Source organism: Pteropus medius, unplaced genomic scaffold (genome assembly GCF_902729225.1).
Source record: "Pteropus medius unplaced genomic scaffold, Ma_sr-lr_union100, whole genome shotgun sequence".
NCBI lineage: Eukaryota > Metazoa > Chordata > Mammalia > Chiroptera > Pteropodidae > Pteropus > Pteropus medius.
The window spans coordinates 37,834,393-37,852,888 of NW_024340849.1; the positions used below are offsets into that span (position 1 = coordinate 37,834,393).

The 18,496-nt window shown below is 37.6% G+C and overlaps 1 protein-coding gene across 4 annotated transcripts in view; it reads right to left on the reverse strand.

The window, feature by feature from the left end:
• LAMA3 (laminin subunit alpha 3) overlaps positions 1-18,496 on the reverse strand; it is a 227,491-nt gene that overhangs the window by 36,899 nt on the left and 172,096 nt on the right. For all 4 annotated transcript variants that reach the window (XM_039844440.1, XM_039844420.1, XM_039844449.1 and 1 more), the window contains 11 exons: positions 16,765-16,874; positions 14,361-14,441; positions 8,531-8,637; positions 6,440-6,490; positions 5,392-5,543; positions 3,880-3,990; positions 3,662-3,773; positions 3,278-3,445; positions 2,120-2,316; positions 835-951; positions 9-163 (listed from right to left, as the gene is read on the reverse strand). In XM_039844440.1, the coding sequence (XP_039700374.1) occupies positions 9-163; positions 835-951; positions 2,120-2,316; positions 3,278-3,445; positions 3,662-3,773; positions 3,880-3,990; positions 5,392-5,543; positions 6,440-6,490; positions 8,531-8,637; positions 14,361-14,441; positions 16,765-16,874 (1,361 nt within the window). The remainder of the gene's footprint in view (positions 1-8; positions 164-834; positions 952-2,119; positions 2,317-3,277; positions 3,446-3,661; positions 3,774-3,879; positions 3,991-5,391; positions 5,544-6,439; positions 6,491-8,530; positions 8,638-14,360; positions 14,442-16,764; positions 16,875-18,496) is intronic.

The following is an 18,496-nucleotide window of genomic DNA, read 5'->3' on the forward strand; positions in this document are numbered from 1 at the left end:
GCACTCACCCCTCCAGCTGCTTTGCCAGCTCCTGTAAGGACTTAGCATGCTTCTCTGCCTCCTCCACCAGCGATGCTTTGCTGGCAGATTTGGAAAGTTCTCTCACTTTGTCACTTAGTTCATGTCTTGCTTCATTTAAAGTGGCAGCTATTTTTTTGTATTCCTATTTTTTCCAAGTAAACAGAGAGAGTGTCAATTTAAGCAAAGAACATATATGACATTTTCTTGAACTCTGTCATAATTGACATGTTCAAGGAGACAAGAAGAAATTGTTTTCTAAGCAATTTACTACACCAATTAATCCTTGGTTATTTCAGATAGTGGCACTATACTATTCTCCCAAGTTTTACAACGATTTGAACATTTTCCTTATGGTGGGCACTCCCTTCAATAAATTTTAAAACAGTGCACTGTTCTCATTAGTATAAAATTATACTAAACCAAAATACTTTTTTCTGACTTAGAAACAGCAAACATAAAAGATATTTTTAAAATGCCTGTTGGGCTGCTGAGAAATGTTGTCAATCTTTTATCAGTCCAAAATGTGTTCTGCTAATAAAGGTATGCTTTTATTTTACAAATGGCACAACAATTTTTTAAATCGCAAAAGTCATATTTGCTCATTGCAGGCAAATTAGGCAATTCAAACAGACACAAAGAAGAGACAGCATTTATACCCCTCCTCTAAGGGAACATCACTATTGACATTTTGGTATATTTCCCTCCAACTAAAAGATATATACTGGAGAAAAAATAGGTCAGCCCATCTCATCGTTTCCTCACAAAATAATTTAAATGTTTTTCAATTTTCTAGAGAACGAGTTTTGTCTCTACCTCCTGGCTTTTCCCCATCAGCTTCAGCATAATGTTGGTTTGCAGTAGGGAAGCATCTGCAGTGGCTAGAGACTTGGTGAAATCACTCTGTAGGGAATTCATTTCTTGAACTTGTCTCTGTAGAGAATAAAAAGAATATCTGCTTGAGCTATAGGATATTTTATCAGCAGGTGCAGGTATATTTATTGGATAATAGCATATAAGTAATTTCAGAGTCAGAATGTTTTTTTGAATGTAAAGATCATCTAGGCAACTATGAAGTGATGGGAAATCAATTCTCTTTGCAGTGTGGGTGTGTTGTCATAGTTTCCTCAAACTACATGCCAATGAAACAATAGTTGTCATTGTTGAAGAAGGTTTCTATGCTGGGGTCAACTTGGTCAATGAGGAGGATACATCATTAAACTCTGGTTTGTGGAGCAGAATGAGGGATTTTTAACCCAATAAACCAATGCCAACCATCAGCACATCTCAGTGCCAGTCCCCATGAAGATGTAGGTGGGCTTCAACAAGAGAGCACATAGGACCTTAGAATGCCAGAACAGGAGGCTGCCAAAGTTCAGAGACCCATAAAATTGGATCCTGCTCCCTTGCCTTGGCATAACCAGGACTTCAAACACAGATGTTATTATTGAAAGAAGTCTGGGGTGTTAAGCATATTGCCATTTGCTAAGATATTATTTTTCTTTTACCAAGTTCTTTTTTGGGGTCAGTTCTATGTTATTGCACTTTGATCTTACTGTCATTTCATAAATGCTCACACTTTTGTTGTTGGTTTAGCATACAATGTTCGCCATTGAAAATATATTCTATAGACGCTTGAGCTCTAAATTCTTTCATTGCAGATCCTACATGAGGCCTGTACTTTAACTTATTTCCTATAAAGCAGGTAACGCCTTAAAATGCCCTTGCTGGTGATTATGATAATGATGTTTAAACATCTGACACAAAAAGTCAGTTATTTAAAACATATGTACTTTGAATTAATTATAACAATATTAATTTCTCATCTACTTAGCAACATTATTCCTTCAGGAGCAGGGGTGAGGCAATTTGCTCTGCTTTCTTTGTGGTTTAAGTTCAGAATCTGTTCTGGCAACTGAAGAGTAGGAATGCCTTTAGTTTTGTATTTCATGCTTATTTCTGTTTGATTAGCATTTGCCATAAGGACAGGTGTATATAGACCAGATATACAGACAGGCTCTGCCCCTTTATTAATGATAAAGATCCTTCTCACTCATCCTGTTCATCAATGAAAGCATGAAGATTCTGACTATGAACTCACCTTGATGGATTCCAAATTCCTCTCGTTTTCTTGGTTAAGGCCGGTGGCCTTCTTTGCTTGGGCAGTTGCCTCCTGTAGTGCAGCACGGAGGTCAATGAGTTTGGCTTCATATTCATTTAAAGAATCCCGTATGCTCTTAACAAGTCCGTTGTTCTCCACCTGGTGGTTTTCCAGCCAGCTCCTAATCCGATTCAGCACTGTAATACATTACTTTATGTTTTCCACTTGAGAGATGAATATGTTGCAGCTAAGTTATAAAGACTTCAGAAGGAGAGTTGGGTTCCTACTCATTTCATGGTTTTCTTCGAATTTACGAGGGAATGGGGAAAAAAGAAACTAAAATTTATGCAGCACCTGCTCTGTGCATTGCACCCATTGTCTCATTTAATTTTTATGATAATCGCATGAAAACAGTAATTATAATTCTCATGTTTCAGATAAGGAAATGGAGGCCCTAAAAAATTATATGATGACAGAAGATTGCATGACCAGTCAGCCTTGGGACTTGAACTAGGTCTGCAGAGTATACAGCACATGCTCCTTCCACTACTGTCTCCTTGCAGTTAAAAGCCAGGCTAATGTTAAATTTAAACAATACGAATGCTAAAAGAAAACTGCTACTACCTGTATATTACCCACTGATATATCATTTTACTAGAGAAGAATACTTGAAATCATATTTACTAGAGTACTTGAAAAAATATGCACCAAACTAATATTTCTGTTTTGAGCTAATGAGGCATTTTAGGTATATAAACCTTTAGATATATTCAGTTAATTACTACAATACCCATTTTTTTTTTTTGTAATAGTAGGGCTAATATTAATCTGTGACTCAAAACCCTAATGATGGTGAGGTGACCATTAAAAAATGACATAGTGAGGAAGTTGGGAGGAGCTGAATGAAAGAAGAATGAAAATGCAGTTAAAATGAAAAAAGGGGTATCAGCATCTAATATCCTAAGAGAAGAACCTGTTATCTTATGCATTGATGGTAAGACGTTATATTCTGCAACCTTGGAGGGGCTACTCGTTTTCACTCCATGATGCTCTAACAGCCACAGCCACTGAAATGACAACACCTTCCACCAGGAACTGGACTCGATATTGTACTTTGCACATTGTATTTCAAACCAGTCGGTTTGGGATCATCCTTACAGAGCTGAGCCTCCCTTTTTTCAGCTTCTGCTTCTCTCAGGTGATTTCCAAAGCTGCGGTCCCGCATCTCCCTTATCATGCGCTCTGCCTCGGCCACCTCCCTGGAAAAATCACCGGAAGGCACGTGGTTTCCTTCTCCATCTGTCCCAGAGATCTGCCTCAGGAGGACTGGAAAACATCAAGCAGTTTATTAGACTGGGAATTCTGGACACCGGCAGACTATTTTTTTAAAAGGCAGATATTTTTATGTTCATATTAGTTTCTTAGTATCCCTGCAGGATCTTTTTCATAACGTTGAACTCTTAAAGGAAAAGTCTTTCAGTGTACAAAAAAGGGCGATAGAATATAAAAAAATATTTGATAGGACTGAGTAACTCTTCTTACCGTGCACATTCCGGATGACATTTTTAATCTTTGCATCCAGCTCTTTTGCACTTTGGGATGTCCGATCCACATTGTTATATAATGTTTGTGCTTTTCTGGAATTTATTTGAACCTATATGAAAAATACATTGATTAGCAACAAATTAAGTTAATGGGGAAAAATTAACAATATTTTGAAAGCAAAAAACAAAATTAACGTTATCAATTTAACACACTACCTTTTCTTGCAAAGTGTCAAATTCACGATTCAGATTACTCAGCTCTTTTTCTAGGCCGTCCATTTTTGAGCCATGATTTGAAATGGCAGAACGGTAGTTGAGCAGCTGATTCTGAAAGTAAAATACAAAGTTAATCTCAATTTAGAGTAGAAATTTGAAGTAAGTGCTATCAACTTAGTAAACCCGGTGATGATATTGAAAAGATTCATTTAGCAAGACCAATGCTGGTTTTAAGAAAACAATATGGTTCTTTGAAATAGCCTACATGAATAACCTACTTTTTGATGTAAGTCATGATATGGCTTTAAACCAAAAGTAGCAAATTTAAAAATGTGAAAAGATGAGCTACCTTGTTTGAAATAATGGCCTAAAAATTAGGGATAAGAACAGAAATCAATGAAATTGAAAATAGGAAAACAAAAGAGAAAAATCAATGAAATAAAAAAATAAAATTGATAAACCTCTAGCCAGAATAATCAAGAAAAAAAGAGATAATACACAAATTACCAATATCTGAAATGAATGAGAGGGCACCACTACAGATTTTGTAGTTAGTAAATAGTTAATAAGGGAAAATCATGAAAAATTTTATGTCAATATATTTGGCAACTTAGAGGAAATAAAAAAGTTATCTGAAAGGCACAAATTACCAAATATCACTCAAGAAGAACTCGATAATCCAAATAACCCCATATTTATTTTTTTAAAAATTGAACTTATGGTTTATTTTTAAAAAAATGCTTCCAAACAAAACAAAACAAAAAACAAAACCTAGGTGCATATGGTTTCACTGGAAAATTCATCGAACTAAAGAAGAATGAATAACAACTTTACACAAATCCATTTTTGAGTCTTCTGAATGCAAAATACTAAACTAAAGGCTCTATGAGAAAAATTAGCCCAGAAACATTCAGTAAGTAAGGAATGTTTGCCTAAGTGTCCGTTTTCTGTGTTCACTAGTATTTGCCACCGGTAAAAATGGTATTATGCTAAGTGAAATAAGAAAGAGAAAGACAAATACTATATGATTTCACTTACATGTGAAATCTAAAAAATAAAACAGAAATGGACTCATAGATACAGAGAACAAACTGGTGGTTGCCAGAGGGACGGATGGTAGGGGGATAGGTGAAAAAGATGGAGGGGATTAAGTGGTACAAACTTCCAGCTATAAAATAAATTAGTCACAGGGAAGTAGCAAACAGCATAAAGAAAATATCAATAAGACTGTAATAAACTGTGGTGACAGAAGGTAACTAGACATAGTGGTGATCAGTTTATAATACATATAAATATTGAATCACTATGTTATGCACCTGAAACTAATGTAATATTATACTTCAGTTAAAAAAATCTAATCTTTATTGAGATCAGAGGGAAGAGGAAAGCTTCCCTGAGCCTTAAATGGAATCAAACCCTTCTTTCCTGCTTAAGGAATGTTCATTCATGCAGCATCTATTCACCATTCATCTGATCTGGGTGGGTATCATGCTGGACTCATAGGCTATTTACCCTCAAGTCCTTGGTCTGGGTCTCCAAGTGTCCCATCTGCTCCACAGTGCCCGCACTGGCACTCAGGCCCTGCAGCTGAGACTTGACTAGGCGGAGCTCATCAGCCATTGTGGCCAGGTCATTCAAGAGTGTCATCACACAGCTGTCACAATCTGTAGGGGCCACAATCAAAGGCAAGTGTTCTGCAGGCTGGAGCCACAGGAATGCAAACAGAGCACAAAGGCTGTACGGCCCAGTTAACATGAACATAGATCACCACAGGCAAACATCACAATCCTAGATTTCTCAAGGAGGGATGCAGATTCTGTAAAAGGGAGATCTCTTGACAGGAAGCATTTAAAAAAGAAATGGTGGGGTGGAAGAAATAGGTGAAGGTGGTCAAAGGTACAGACTTCCAGTTATAAGATAAATAAGTCCAGGGGACATAACGTACAGCAAGGCGACTATAGCTAACAATACTGTATTGCATTTAAAAGTTGCTAAGAGAGTAGATCTTAAAAGTTCTCATCACAAGAAAAAATATGTAACTGTGTGGTGGTGAATGTTAACTAAACTTATTGTGATAATCATTTTTCAATACATATATGTATACCAAATCATTTTGCTGTACACCTTAAACTAATACAATGTTATATGTCAATTATATCTCAAAAAAACTGGAAAAAAAGAAATAGTGATCTTATGTAAATTGCTGCTTATTTTACATGTGGGAAAAATAATAATAAATAGCTTATTTATTGAGTGCTTGCTATTTACTAAACATTGCGATAAGGGATTTACAAAAATTTTTCCAACAACCCGATGAGGTTGGTATAGTCATCATGTTCATTTTAGAAAGGATGAAACTGAGGCTTGGAGAAGTAAGGTCACTTGCCTAAGGTCATACAGATCTTAGTTGACAGAGACTGGACTTGACCTTAAGTAGTCTTCTTCCTACCTCCTCCCACCCTTGCCCTCCCAGACTGGAAACTACATGTTCCAGCATGGGGCTCACATATCTTAAGCTAAACCCCACAATTTGGAAAGGAGGGGTGCTTTCTTTCCTCACCATCACATTCTTCTCCAGGGCCGCTATCTTTGGGTTCCTGGTTTACGCAGTCTGAAATAAAGAATAACCAAAGAAGATATTGTTACTTAGCCTACTTCTTATCTACTTTTTGAGTTGGCTTTCAGAAAAGTTAGTTTTGGAAGATTTTAGTTACCAAACTATCTAGCATCACTGGCTCTTCCCTTCTCCCTCCCTTACCTGTGCCATTGCTCAGAGAGTTTTCTCATCTCCCAGCAGTCTTTTATGTATGTATAGTTGTGTCACTTTTATTTTCTCTATTAGACTGTAAATGCCTTATGGCCAGGAAAGATGGTTTTATTTCCTTCACAATCTCCCACAGCATGTAGAACAGTTTGTGAGGGACTTGACTTATGTGGATGATTGATTTATCAGTGCAATTTTCTCAACAAGTTTGAGTTTTGACCATCAAGGAATCTGCATATTATTAATTGAAATAGAAAGAATGCAAAAGAGAGAAAGAAAAAAAAAGCTCACAGACACAAATGAGTCTCGTGTGAGCATTTGCTCCATTTTTGGAAACATATAGTTACCATCCTCATTTCAGGTTGCTAATTTTTGTTATTAGAGAAGGTTTAAAACACATTAGCCTCATGAATAGCTGTGCATGATGTTGAAGCTTCTCCTTGAATACCTCCAGTAGAACTCGTCTCCTTTTAAAACAGTCCTTCTCGTCTTTAAATATTTGACACTTCTTCCTCGGAATGATTTAAAATAGACTTTCCTCTAGCTTCCACTCTTTGGTATAAGTTCTGTGTCCCATGCCACATAGAACAAAGCCAACCCTTCTCCCTCACACCAGCCTTCCAAATGTGTACTTTCCAAGTCTTCTCTTCACTGTCCTGGTTTGTCAATCCTTCATGTGACATGGTTGCAAGTTCCTTCACAGTGTCACCCTCTTTCTGAACCAACTGGGTTTGTCTACTGTCTTCTAAGGACATAAAGCCCCCTGTGAGGCCTTATGTGAGCAGCGTACCAGGGGACAGCAGACCACCTGGTTTAAGACACTAGAATTCCGCGACATGAGGCATCTTAGGGGCCAATTTATTCTCCAGAGCCATAATGAGCTTACTGCTGACTAAAACCTCAGTCTTTTTACAACTCCTACTACAAAGCCAATCTCACTTATCATATACTTAAAGGCTGATTTTTTTTTTCCCATTCAACTATAGGTTCTCATGCTTACCCCTCACATAATTTCGTCTGATTAGAATTCCCCTATTAGGACAGGCTGTCGAAGCCCTTTTGTATTCTAAATGTCATAGGAGGCATTTGCTATCTCTCCCAACTTTGTGTCATCTGATAACTGGGTGGGCATGCCTTCCATATTTCCATTCAAATTAATGCGAATTCATATTTACAGGCCAAGAATGAAGCAAAGCCCTAAGACATGACAATAAGCACCTCATTCTGTATTGATAATAATCCATTTACTCTGTCTTCCTTTGGGACTTGACCAGATTTAATCCACACACCTAGAGTTCTTCACCTGGTCCATAACTATAAGACTTTATCTAAAGGTTTGGCATTGTACTATATAAATGGCATTTTCCTGAGAAATCACATTAATATTCTCTTTCAAACGAGGAAGAGGGTAGTTTTCCTTTTTTTTTTTTTTTCCAAGTTGGTCTTAATGAACGCAACTAATTCTCAGTAACTACCTTTTCCTTGGTATGTACAATCCGCCTCAATTACATCATCCACATACTAGAACATTTATTGCTATTAGAGAAAGAGTACTTTGACTTCTTTAGATATATATACAAAAAAAGCTGAGTGACAATAACTTTGTGAAAGGGAGGTCTTAGCAAAATTATCGAAATAAGGTCTGAGGTTATTTTAGCTATAATTAGTTGAGTTTTAAAAACAATTTACTTAGGGGAAAAAAAGAAAGTTATTCACCAAAGGTGAAAATACTGCCTAAGCATTCCACAAGTTGTCAAAATAAGGGGACAATTTGTTAGCTGGAATTCTTATTATTATGCTTCCTGAAAATGTTTATTTGTTTTCTTCACCTGCTATTTTATAGTAATCTGATAAATGCAAGTTAACAGAGGTGTGGGTTGATCTTACCTCCAGTCAGGGGGTCACAACTGCCCAACAGGCCATTGCTGTTACAATTGCATGGTTGGCAGCTACCTCCAAATTTCTGGGGATTCCCAAAATATCCTGGTGCACACCTATAGAAAATACAGAAAAGAGGAGAATTTCGCAGTGACAGACCTGCTCTCTCTGAGCACCAGTGCCCATTTGGCTGCACACAGGGAAACCAGGGACTTACAGGGAGACATTGATGGAGTGAGGGCCCATGCTCTGTACAGAAGTGCGGGCGGTATGCATTTTCCTTGTTGCGCCCTCCCCACTCCCAGTGCACCAAATGCAAAGCCGTCATAGCTGTGACGTCATCAAACTAAATAACAGAGGTCGCTCTGCCCAGAGGATTCCCTGAAACTCCGCCTCCCCCAACTCGAGGCAGTACCCAAGCCACTTCCAGGTATATCCTCAGCGAGTCAGGTGCTCCTTGCTGAGCAGCGCCTAGACTCACACTGGAGGCAGCTGGCCTCGGTTTCTGGAGTGGCCTTTTGAGGCAACGATAAGCACAGCATCTGTGGATTGCTTGCTCAATCTTAACAGGTGGCCCTGGATGGGCAGAGGCTTGGGATAAATTTGGCCTGCAGCTGAACCCCTCTCAGGACCGTGCCACTGGACATCTACTTCACAAATCTACACTAATAAGACTGGGAGACTTAGGAGCTTTGCTCAGTACATAGAAACAGGCACAGAAAGGCAGCCAAAATGGGAAGATAAAGAAGCAGAAACCATATGAGAGAACAAAACAGAGATCCAGATATAATGGAGTCAAGTAATCTAACAGATGCAGAGTTCAAAACACTGGTTATAAAGGTGCTCAATGAACTTTTGTGAAGTGTAGATAAATTCAGTGAGAACTTCAACAAAGAGATAAAAAACATAAAAATGGAAATGGAAATTATAAAAGGGAACAACTCTGAAATGAAGAACACATTATCCAAGATGAGAAGTATATTAAAAAGAATAAACAAAGAGAATAAAGAAAAGGATCAGATGACCTATCTAGAGGACAGGAAAGCCAAGGACACTCAATCACAATGGCAAGAACAAAGATGCCAAGACTATAAAAATAACTTAAGGAGGATATGGGACACTATTAAGGGTCCAAATATCCATCTGATCGGCATACCTGGAGGAAAACAAGACGTTGAACAGCTGTTTGAAGAAATAATGATGGAAAACTTCCCCAACCTGGTGAAGGAAATGGACATAAAACCCAGGAAGCTCAGAGAATCCCCAAAACCAGGGATCTGAAGAGGCCCATACCAAGACACATCATAATTAAAATGCCAAAGGTTAAATACAAAGAAAGAACCTTAAAAGCAGCAAGAGAAAAACAGATAGTTACCTACAAGAGAGCACCCATAAGACTGGCAGCTGATTTCTCAAAAGAAACAATGCAGGACAGAAGGACTTCACATAAAATATTCAACATGATGAAGACCCAGAATCTACAACCAAGAATACTTTATCCAGCAAGCTATCATTTAGAGTTGAAGGACAGATAAAGAGCTTCCCAGACAAAAATAAGCTAAAGGAATTTATCACCACCAAGCCAGTATTACAGGAAATGTTGGAAGGACTTCTTTAGGAAGAAAATACATATATCAAAAACAGGAATAAAGAATGGTAGCAACTACATTCCTACCAATAAGTATCTGAAATGGAAAAGAATTAAGTGCTCCAACCAAAAGATAGAGTGGCTGAATGGATAGGAAAACAAGACCTACAAGAAACTTACTTCAGATGAAAAGACACACACAGACTAAAAGGAAGGGGATGGAAAAAGTTATTACTTTGATGGACCCAGAAGTCATTTAAGTCAGACAGAGAAAGATAAACACTATATGATTTCACTTACATGCAGAATCTAAGGAATAAAAAGAACAAACTAATCAAAAACAGACACAAATATAGTGGACAATTTGGTGACAGACAGAGAGGAGGGGGATTAAGGGGCTGGGAGAATGGGGTGAAGTGTTAAAGGAGTACAAATTTGTAGCTGATGGATGGCCTTGGGGATGGGGAGCACAGCATAAGGAATGTAGTTAGCATTAACATGATGGCTAAGTGGAGGGTCAGGGAGGGAACAATTGGGGGGATCATTTTATGAAATATGAAATATATAGATGTCCAATTAATGTACTGTATGCTTGAAATAAAATAAATAAATTTTAAAAAAGAGAAAACAAACATATTAATGTTTCTGGAATTGGGATGTAATTTTAAATATTTCTGTTCATTAGCCAAGTTCCACTGCCACCCTAACCCCTCCAAACTGTCGCTAAATCGATGTGTGTGTGGTGTCTTATCATCAACAGAATTGACAGAATCAAGGATATATAGTTTTTGACCCTCTTCCCCAAATTTAAGCTTTACATCAAAAAAAGTTTAGGCAATCTAAATATGCTTTACCAATAGATACATTGGTGATATAGTACAAAGGACACGGGTTTTGAACTAGGAAAATCTGGCTGGATCCCTGCCTCCACCATGTACTAGTGTGATCTTAGACCATTATCTTAATCTTTTAAGTTTTGGTCTCTTCATCTATTCCTCCCATTAAAACATAAGCTCCATGAGGGCATAGGTTTTTTTTTTTTTTTTTTTTTTTGGCAATTTTGCTCACTGATATTTCCCTAGCACCTGGGATAATCCCTCAGCCACATTAGGTGCCAGATAGGAATATGTTGAATGAATAAATGAATGAATAATGGGACATATTGGACTATTTCAATTGGTGGATATAAGAAAACAGACAATGCTGTAAAGAATCTAATACAATGCTTTCATATGATAGACAATAAAAGGTAGCTACCATTTTAAGACATCATAAAATATTCATGCATATATGTTTGGTTGGTACCATTTGGAATTATTACATTTCAGAAAGTGGATAGGAAACAGAAAACTCATGTATTCCCTATTTATCAAGAAGATAACTAAACTGAGTTGGCTTAGTTTTCTATTTGGACTGGTAATGTACTTACAATAAAGCTTCATTTTATGTGACCAGTCCCATATTCTACATAACAAACAATGCTACTAAAAGATCTGTGTTTTTACACCTGAAACTTACTGAATTTCATTAACCAATGTCACCATAAAAAAAAAAAATTAAAAAAAATCTATGTTTTTGTTTTTTAAAATAAAGGTTTAAGAGAGCTAGCTTGTCTTGTGCTAACAGTTAAAACAAAAGATCTATGTTTTAAATAGATCAATGTTTTAAACAGCCTGCGACTGTTTTCTGCTTCGTTGTTAGTAAAGAACCATAAGGAGGATTGAATTAGGATGTCTCTCCCAGGTGGGAGTCCCACAGCTTTTTAATTACAGAGCCTGGAAGATCTTCCCATGTGCTGTTCCCCACCCCACCCATCCTTCCTGTCTCAGTATAGTTGCCCTTCCATCCCTTGCCCTTCAAGGATGGTTGGATGTCCCTCCTATTGCAGCCTGACTTAGCCCAGTTATGTTCTCTCAGTATTTTAACAGTTCATTTGTATGTCTGTCCACTACGAGGCTGTAAAAACCCTTGAAGGCAGAATCTGTGTTCCAGTTGCTAGTGTGTCTCTACTGCTTAGCACAGTGCCAGGCATATACTGGCATCTCCATACATTTTTCATTAAAGGAAAGAACTAAATAATAGATGTGAGGGAAGTGTAGGCAATGTTCCTTTTGCTGAAATGGAAAATGGAAGAATCTTAAATTGCTACTCTCTACTATAGGACAGTTCCAGACACTCAGCATTCCCCACGATAAGGCAGTCCCCGCTTCCACCCGTGGGAGGCATCCTCTGAGCCCTTGGGCTTTCTTGCATTACTCTCCTGACCTGACCCGCCTTCCGCCTTCCACCTCCACCTTGCAGCTCCACTGGGTTCTAGTCCCATTTTGTCCATAAAATGTTTCAGATTACCCAGTCTAGAGTGTCCCTGTCTTACTATAAAATTCAGTTGAATTAATTTTATATATTTTTTTGAAATTTGGTAAAATTCTTCTAAAGTTTAACTAACATGAAGATTTGAATGTTAGAAATAAAACCATAAAAGTACTAAAAGAAAATATGCATAAATATTTATATTGCCTTTCTAAGTACGACACTAATAGCTGAAATCCTAAAGGATAAAAGAATAGATACAAATACAAAAACTTAAGTGCTTCATATCCAGAAGTGACAAAAACAAAACCAAAAAACATACAAACAGAAAACAAACTGAGATGAATATTTGCAATGAATATTTATAGTATGCTTGATTTCCTCTAAAAAAAAAAATGAACAAATCAATGAAAAAAATAGAAGAACAATCCACTAGAAAACATGGGTAAAAGACCTGGAAAGCAATTCAAAAAAAAAAAGATATACAAATGGTAAATAAGCACATGAAAAAAAAACTAATCTATTAAATTAAGAAATGTAAATTAAAAAGATATACAATATTTTCCTCTCAAACTGGCAAATAGTTTTAAAAATGATCATTTTTACTGTTCACCATGGGCAGGCAGCTGCTCTTTCACTGTCAGCAGCAATATAAATAGGTACAACTTTTCTGGAGGGCAATTTTGCAAAATGTATCAAAAGCCTGCAACATGTACCATCCTTTGACCCAAGGGATCCACTTCTACAAGTATATCTTAAGGATTAATGTACACAAATATTTAGCTAACAGGATTTACTTTTGGTTCTGCTTTCAATGGAAAACAGGAAAACTATCTCAAAGACCAACAGCAGGGGCTGTGGAATTTCAGTGGAACTTCTTGGTCCTGACATGATGTTACCAGTGAATACTTACTGATATGGAAAGATATTACTAACATACTGTTAGGTAAGAAGACAGGAAATGAAATAGGAATCTACTTTTGTTTTTAAGAAAAAGTCTGTGAACATAGAAATGATCTGGAAGAACATACAAGCTTTTAACCATGGTGTACTGTGGGCAAAATGACTATGAATAGGCCTGCAGGCGAGCGGTCATGGAGGGCTACGTAGGGGGTCGTAGGCCTCATTGGTTCTTCACTCAAATCATTACATCATTTTTTAATAAACATGTACTGATTTTATGATAAAGTCATTTTAAATTTAAAAAAATATGTTGCCCATATGATTCATTTGTTATACTTTTACTTTTCCAAATATGTGTGTGCTAACCTCTCAATTAGATTATAAGTACCTTCTATAGCTTTCACAATACTTGGCAGTGCCCTATGCATAGTAGCTAATCACAAAGTATTGTGTGGGGACTGAAGGGGTATGTGTGCGTGTGTGTGTGTGTGTGTGTGTGTAGAAATGTCTATGTGTGTATGTAGAAGTATGTACAGTTGTATATGTCTATAAGGCAAATGGGGATGTATATGGAGTAGGGGTGCTTAGAGGCGTGTATATGTGGGGGTAGGAGTATGTAGGAATGAATTTAGACGAAGGCAGGAATACGCAGGGATATGTATAGGGAAGAGGGATTAGGGATGTGAAGGGGAAGGAAAATATAGGAGTGTGCATGGGGGGAGGGGTATACAGGGCTGTATGTCAGGGAGTATATAGGGCTGTGACATATTCGACCTTATTCTCAAATTTCTGAAACATGCACAAAACAGGAAAGAGAAAGAAGTTAATGATTTATTAAATGTGCAATCTTGTATGCTTCCCAAGTGATGTTTTTCCAGCTTCAGTGTAACCAGCAGGCCCACCTGTATCTCTGAGCCGAGACTGGGCAGAGCCCCGCCTGCCCACAGCCCTGGTGCCTGCAGTAGCCTGCCTGCAGAGCCCACCCTCACCTGCAGGATGGGTGGTGGGGAGGCGAGCTGAGGGAGGGGCAGCACCCACCTTTCGCACTGTGTTCCTGTGTATCCGGGTTTGCAGGAGCACTGCATGTTTCCCCCAGTCACAACACAGCCGGTGGCAAAACTTGAAGGAAGACAGAACAAAGCCACAGTGAAAACATACCTCGACAGGCTTTATGCTCATTATTTTTTGCTACAAAGAACTGACTTGCATTAAGTGAACACAGAAGCTAAGGGTCTGGCTACATTTTGTGTAAAGAGAATTTTGCCCATTGAGACTTGCAGACATATGATGAATAATTATCAGCTGATATTGGGCAAATTTTTGTGAATAAAGACTGAAGGCATTTATTTTTGTTTTATTTTTGGCCTGGAGAAATACTTTCCTTCCCATAAGACAGAGCAGAGTAACTCATTTTGGAAGGGATGATTACAACAGCATTTTTTCCAGGAATAACAAGGAAGAAATAAAACAAGTCTAGGCAGAAAAAAAGAACAGAGAGTTCTGATTCTTTAAGAAAATTTTCTCCTTGTTTATTCTAGTTCTTTTTATATTGGGCACACTGCCTTCCGAGAAGAAAAGGTGGTGGAGGGACTCGGCCCTCAGAAGCCCAGAGAATAAGGCACAAAGCATGGTTGCCACCTAGGCCTTTCTGTGGGCACAGTCATTGGTGATTTTTACATTTTTCAAATCAAGCTGTGGAATTTTGATTCCCTTCCTTTTAGTTCTAAACTGTTTTTTTTTTAAAGCCCTATTGCCTTGCGAAATGTCTATGTCTGTGCTTTGAACACTACACTAACATAAATCTGAGGGGAAATAATTCCATTTATCATTTGCTAGTAAGAGAATTCTCATTTTGAGAAGCTTCTCCTGGCCTCTTAGGTGAATCCAGAGTTATAGCTCTAGAGGGACAGTTAGGAATTTATCAGCAGTATTAATATTGCAGGAAGGAGAATTAGATAAAAATAGGGTTTTATTAATAAATATGAGGAACTGCATGTTACATCAACTGCATGAAAGCTAGGAGCACACATGATGTTAGCAATACACTTTGCCACCAAAGAAAAAAGCTTATCTCAAGCACCCTATGGAAATCTCACTGCTTTCTACTCTCTCTAGCTTCTGTTCAAACAAGTCTGGGCTGGCGTCAAGTGATAGATCTCTTTACAAACAAAGCCGAAGGACCGGGCAGGTTTAAGGAATATCAAATACATAGATGGCAAAGCAGGGTAAACATTTCAAATCTGCATCTCCAGAAAAGAACATTCGAGCCAGTGACTTCTGGTAAGTTTAAGTCTTGGCCAATTCTCTGCTACTTGGCTGATATCAATCAGCCTTGTGGTCCACATTTGTTCCAGAGTTTGTGCACTACTAATACTTTATCAGTATCTTCCTAATTTTCTTGCTTCACTTAGTTATTTGTTCTATTTTGCTTGGACCCACAGTGAACATGTCATGATGAACAAGAATATGACAAGGTGCCAAGCCCAAATGGAACATGGATTACCATGAAAAGAAAATGGTAGCTTTCTACCTACATAATCTATTGGCCACACTGGAGTCTGAGTGACAACACAGACAACATCACTCTGCAGCTCAGAACTGCTCTGTGGCTTCCATCTCACTGAGAGTAAAATCCAAATGCCTAACTCCAGCATGCAAGGTACTACGGGATCTGAACCCTGCCCTGCCAGCCTCAACTTTTACAGTCACTCTTGCTTTCTTACTATTCATGAACGCATCATCACAGATGCTTTCTCTTCTGATTTTTCCTTGCCTGGGACCCACATTATTAAGATATTGCCATGGCTTACTTCATCTCATCATTCATCGGTCCCTGCCCAACAACCTCAGAAAACCCTCTTACCATCCTCTCTAAAGAATCTACTCGCTATCTACCATTTAACCCTTTAACCACTTGCATAACCCATCTCTATCTGAAAGCATACTTCTTATTTGTGCACATATTTATTGAGTGTGACAACTCCCCCTGTTCATATTCTCCAGATAAAACTTCATGAAATCAAAGTCTTTGCCTGTCTTTTTTACTGCAGTTTCCCTAATATCTAGAGAGGGCTAAGTCTCGTAATGGGTGTTCAATAAATAATTGTTTAGACATTGAATGAATAGCAAAAGAAAAGAGGAAAAGAAAAAACTCAGAAGTGGACAACTTGGAAAGACTGTTTTTGTTTTGCATTTTTTGCTTGTTCTTTTTAAAATATAACTGCTTTTTTGACATAGAATTCACATACCATACAATTCATCCAAAGTGTGCGATTCAATGGCTTTTAGTATACTCACAAATTTAGAATATTTTCATCACCCCAAAAAGAAATCCCATACCCTTTAAGCAGTCATTTCCCATGTCCCTGCCCCTACCCCCAGTCCTAGGCTACCATCAAATGATTTCCTGTCTCTGTAGATTATTTTCAAGCTTCCACAATACCTGTTTGAATGAGGACATAGGCAGACGCTACAGGATCCCTGTATGGCGTTCCCATAGTAACCCTCTTTGCAGCGCTCACAGTGTTCCCCAGCAGTGTTATGTTGGCAGTTCTTGGGACAAATAAACAGTACAATTAATAGCAGCCAATTACATTTATTACTATTGAGATCATTGTCACTTTAATTACTCACACAATTATAACTAAGTTCTCTGACTCTGTACGATGATATCAGTTCTGCTAACCATTTATTTTTCCTGTCCATTCCTTCAGTGTTGGTGCTAGAAAAAAACATGTGTTCTTCCATCAGCTATTTGGTATTTCATTCTGGGAAGCATGATGAAGTAGATAGAGAGACCCGCTGGGTTCAAACCCTATTCCAACATATCATAGTTGTGGGACTTTGAGCAAGACTCTTCAACTCTCTATGCCTCGGTGTTTTTATAAATCAACTTTATTGGTGTATGATTTATGTACAATTCTAATTTTCTTAAAATATAAAGTTAGAATAATACTCACTTTCCAAGATTGCTAAGAAAATTTTAAAAAGTCTAATAGGGCCTCAGCAAATGTAAATCCCTTCCCTCTTCCCTTTAGAATTGCTTCTATGAAAATTAACTTATTTGACTTCACAATTTACTAAAAATAAAAAAAACCGAAGAGCAATAAAATTGAAATAAGTTTTTAACACATAGCATTTGTTAAAACATCAAAAAGTTCCATCATAGATGAAGAAAGCACTCAACTTAATTTCAATCTCTCAAAGAAGCAAGATATTAATTTTATCTAAGCCTGTGTTTATGTGAATCTAATTATTTTGATGTAAAAGTCAAAATCTAATGAACATGGTTCTTCAGTAAAAGTGACACAACCTTGCAACTGAGCAGTCTACTGAGACAAAGCCAAGCAGATTATGTTGAATTTGTTCTCTTTGTAGCCCAGTATAAACTTTCTTGGGCTTACTTTAGTAATAAAGATCTAAGTACACAACAATAGTCAGGCAAACACTTCTTACTGTGGGCATTTGATAATTCAGGGATACTTTGTATTAACTATATGGCCTGGAATAAGAAGAATTTTAAAAATTTGCTTATATACATTACCTCTGTAAGTAGAGATAGTGCTTGAGTAGGAAGTGTTAATGAATGTTAAGTTTTTAAGTAATATCTGGAACTAGGTTGGGAAAAACAATATGTACCTATATCCTAAGTGGGTGGTACTGCTCTGAATGGCAAAGACTGTCTTTCAACCATAAATGTCATCCGTTTGTTCAGCTTAAACAGATTTATCCTTCACAAACCTTTGAATAACAGATTTATACAATCCACTAAGATGTTAACATATCTTTTCACTTTATTTTCCAGATATAAAACATCTACCCTAGTGCTATAAACTCAAGGGATTAGTAAGTATATCAGAAAACTAGGTAGGTCTTTAAAGTAGAAATGCTCACACATTGACGTTTGATCATCACCAGGAAGGTCACCCCTATCCTGAATCCTTCCGCCTTCCCAAAATGTGACTGCCCTGTGGTTTTTCTCCATCGTTCTGGATACTGGTTACAAATCCACACTGCAGTGTATCAGATCCCTCAGTCTCTCAGGGATGTTAGGAGAGGTACTAATGGCTTCCTCCATCTTTGCTTTGCCTGGCACCCCTACTCTCTCAGAAAACATCCATTCTTTTAAACGTATTAAACTCCTTTCTTTTATAACTCAAAATGATCATTTTAAA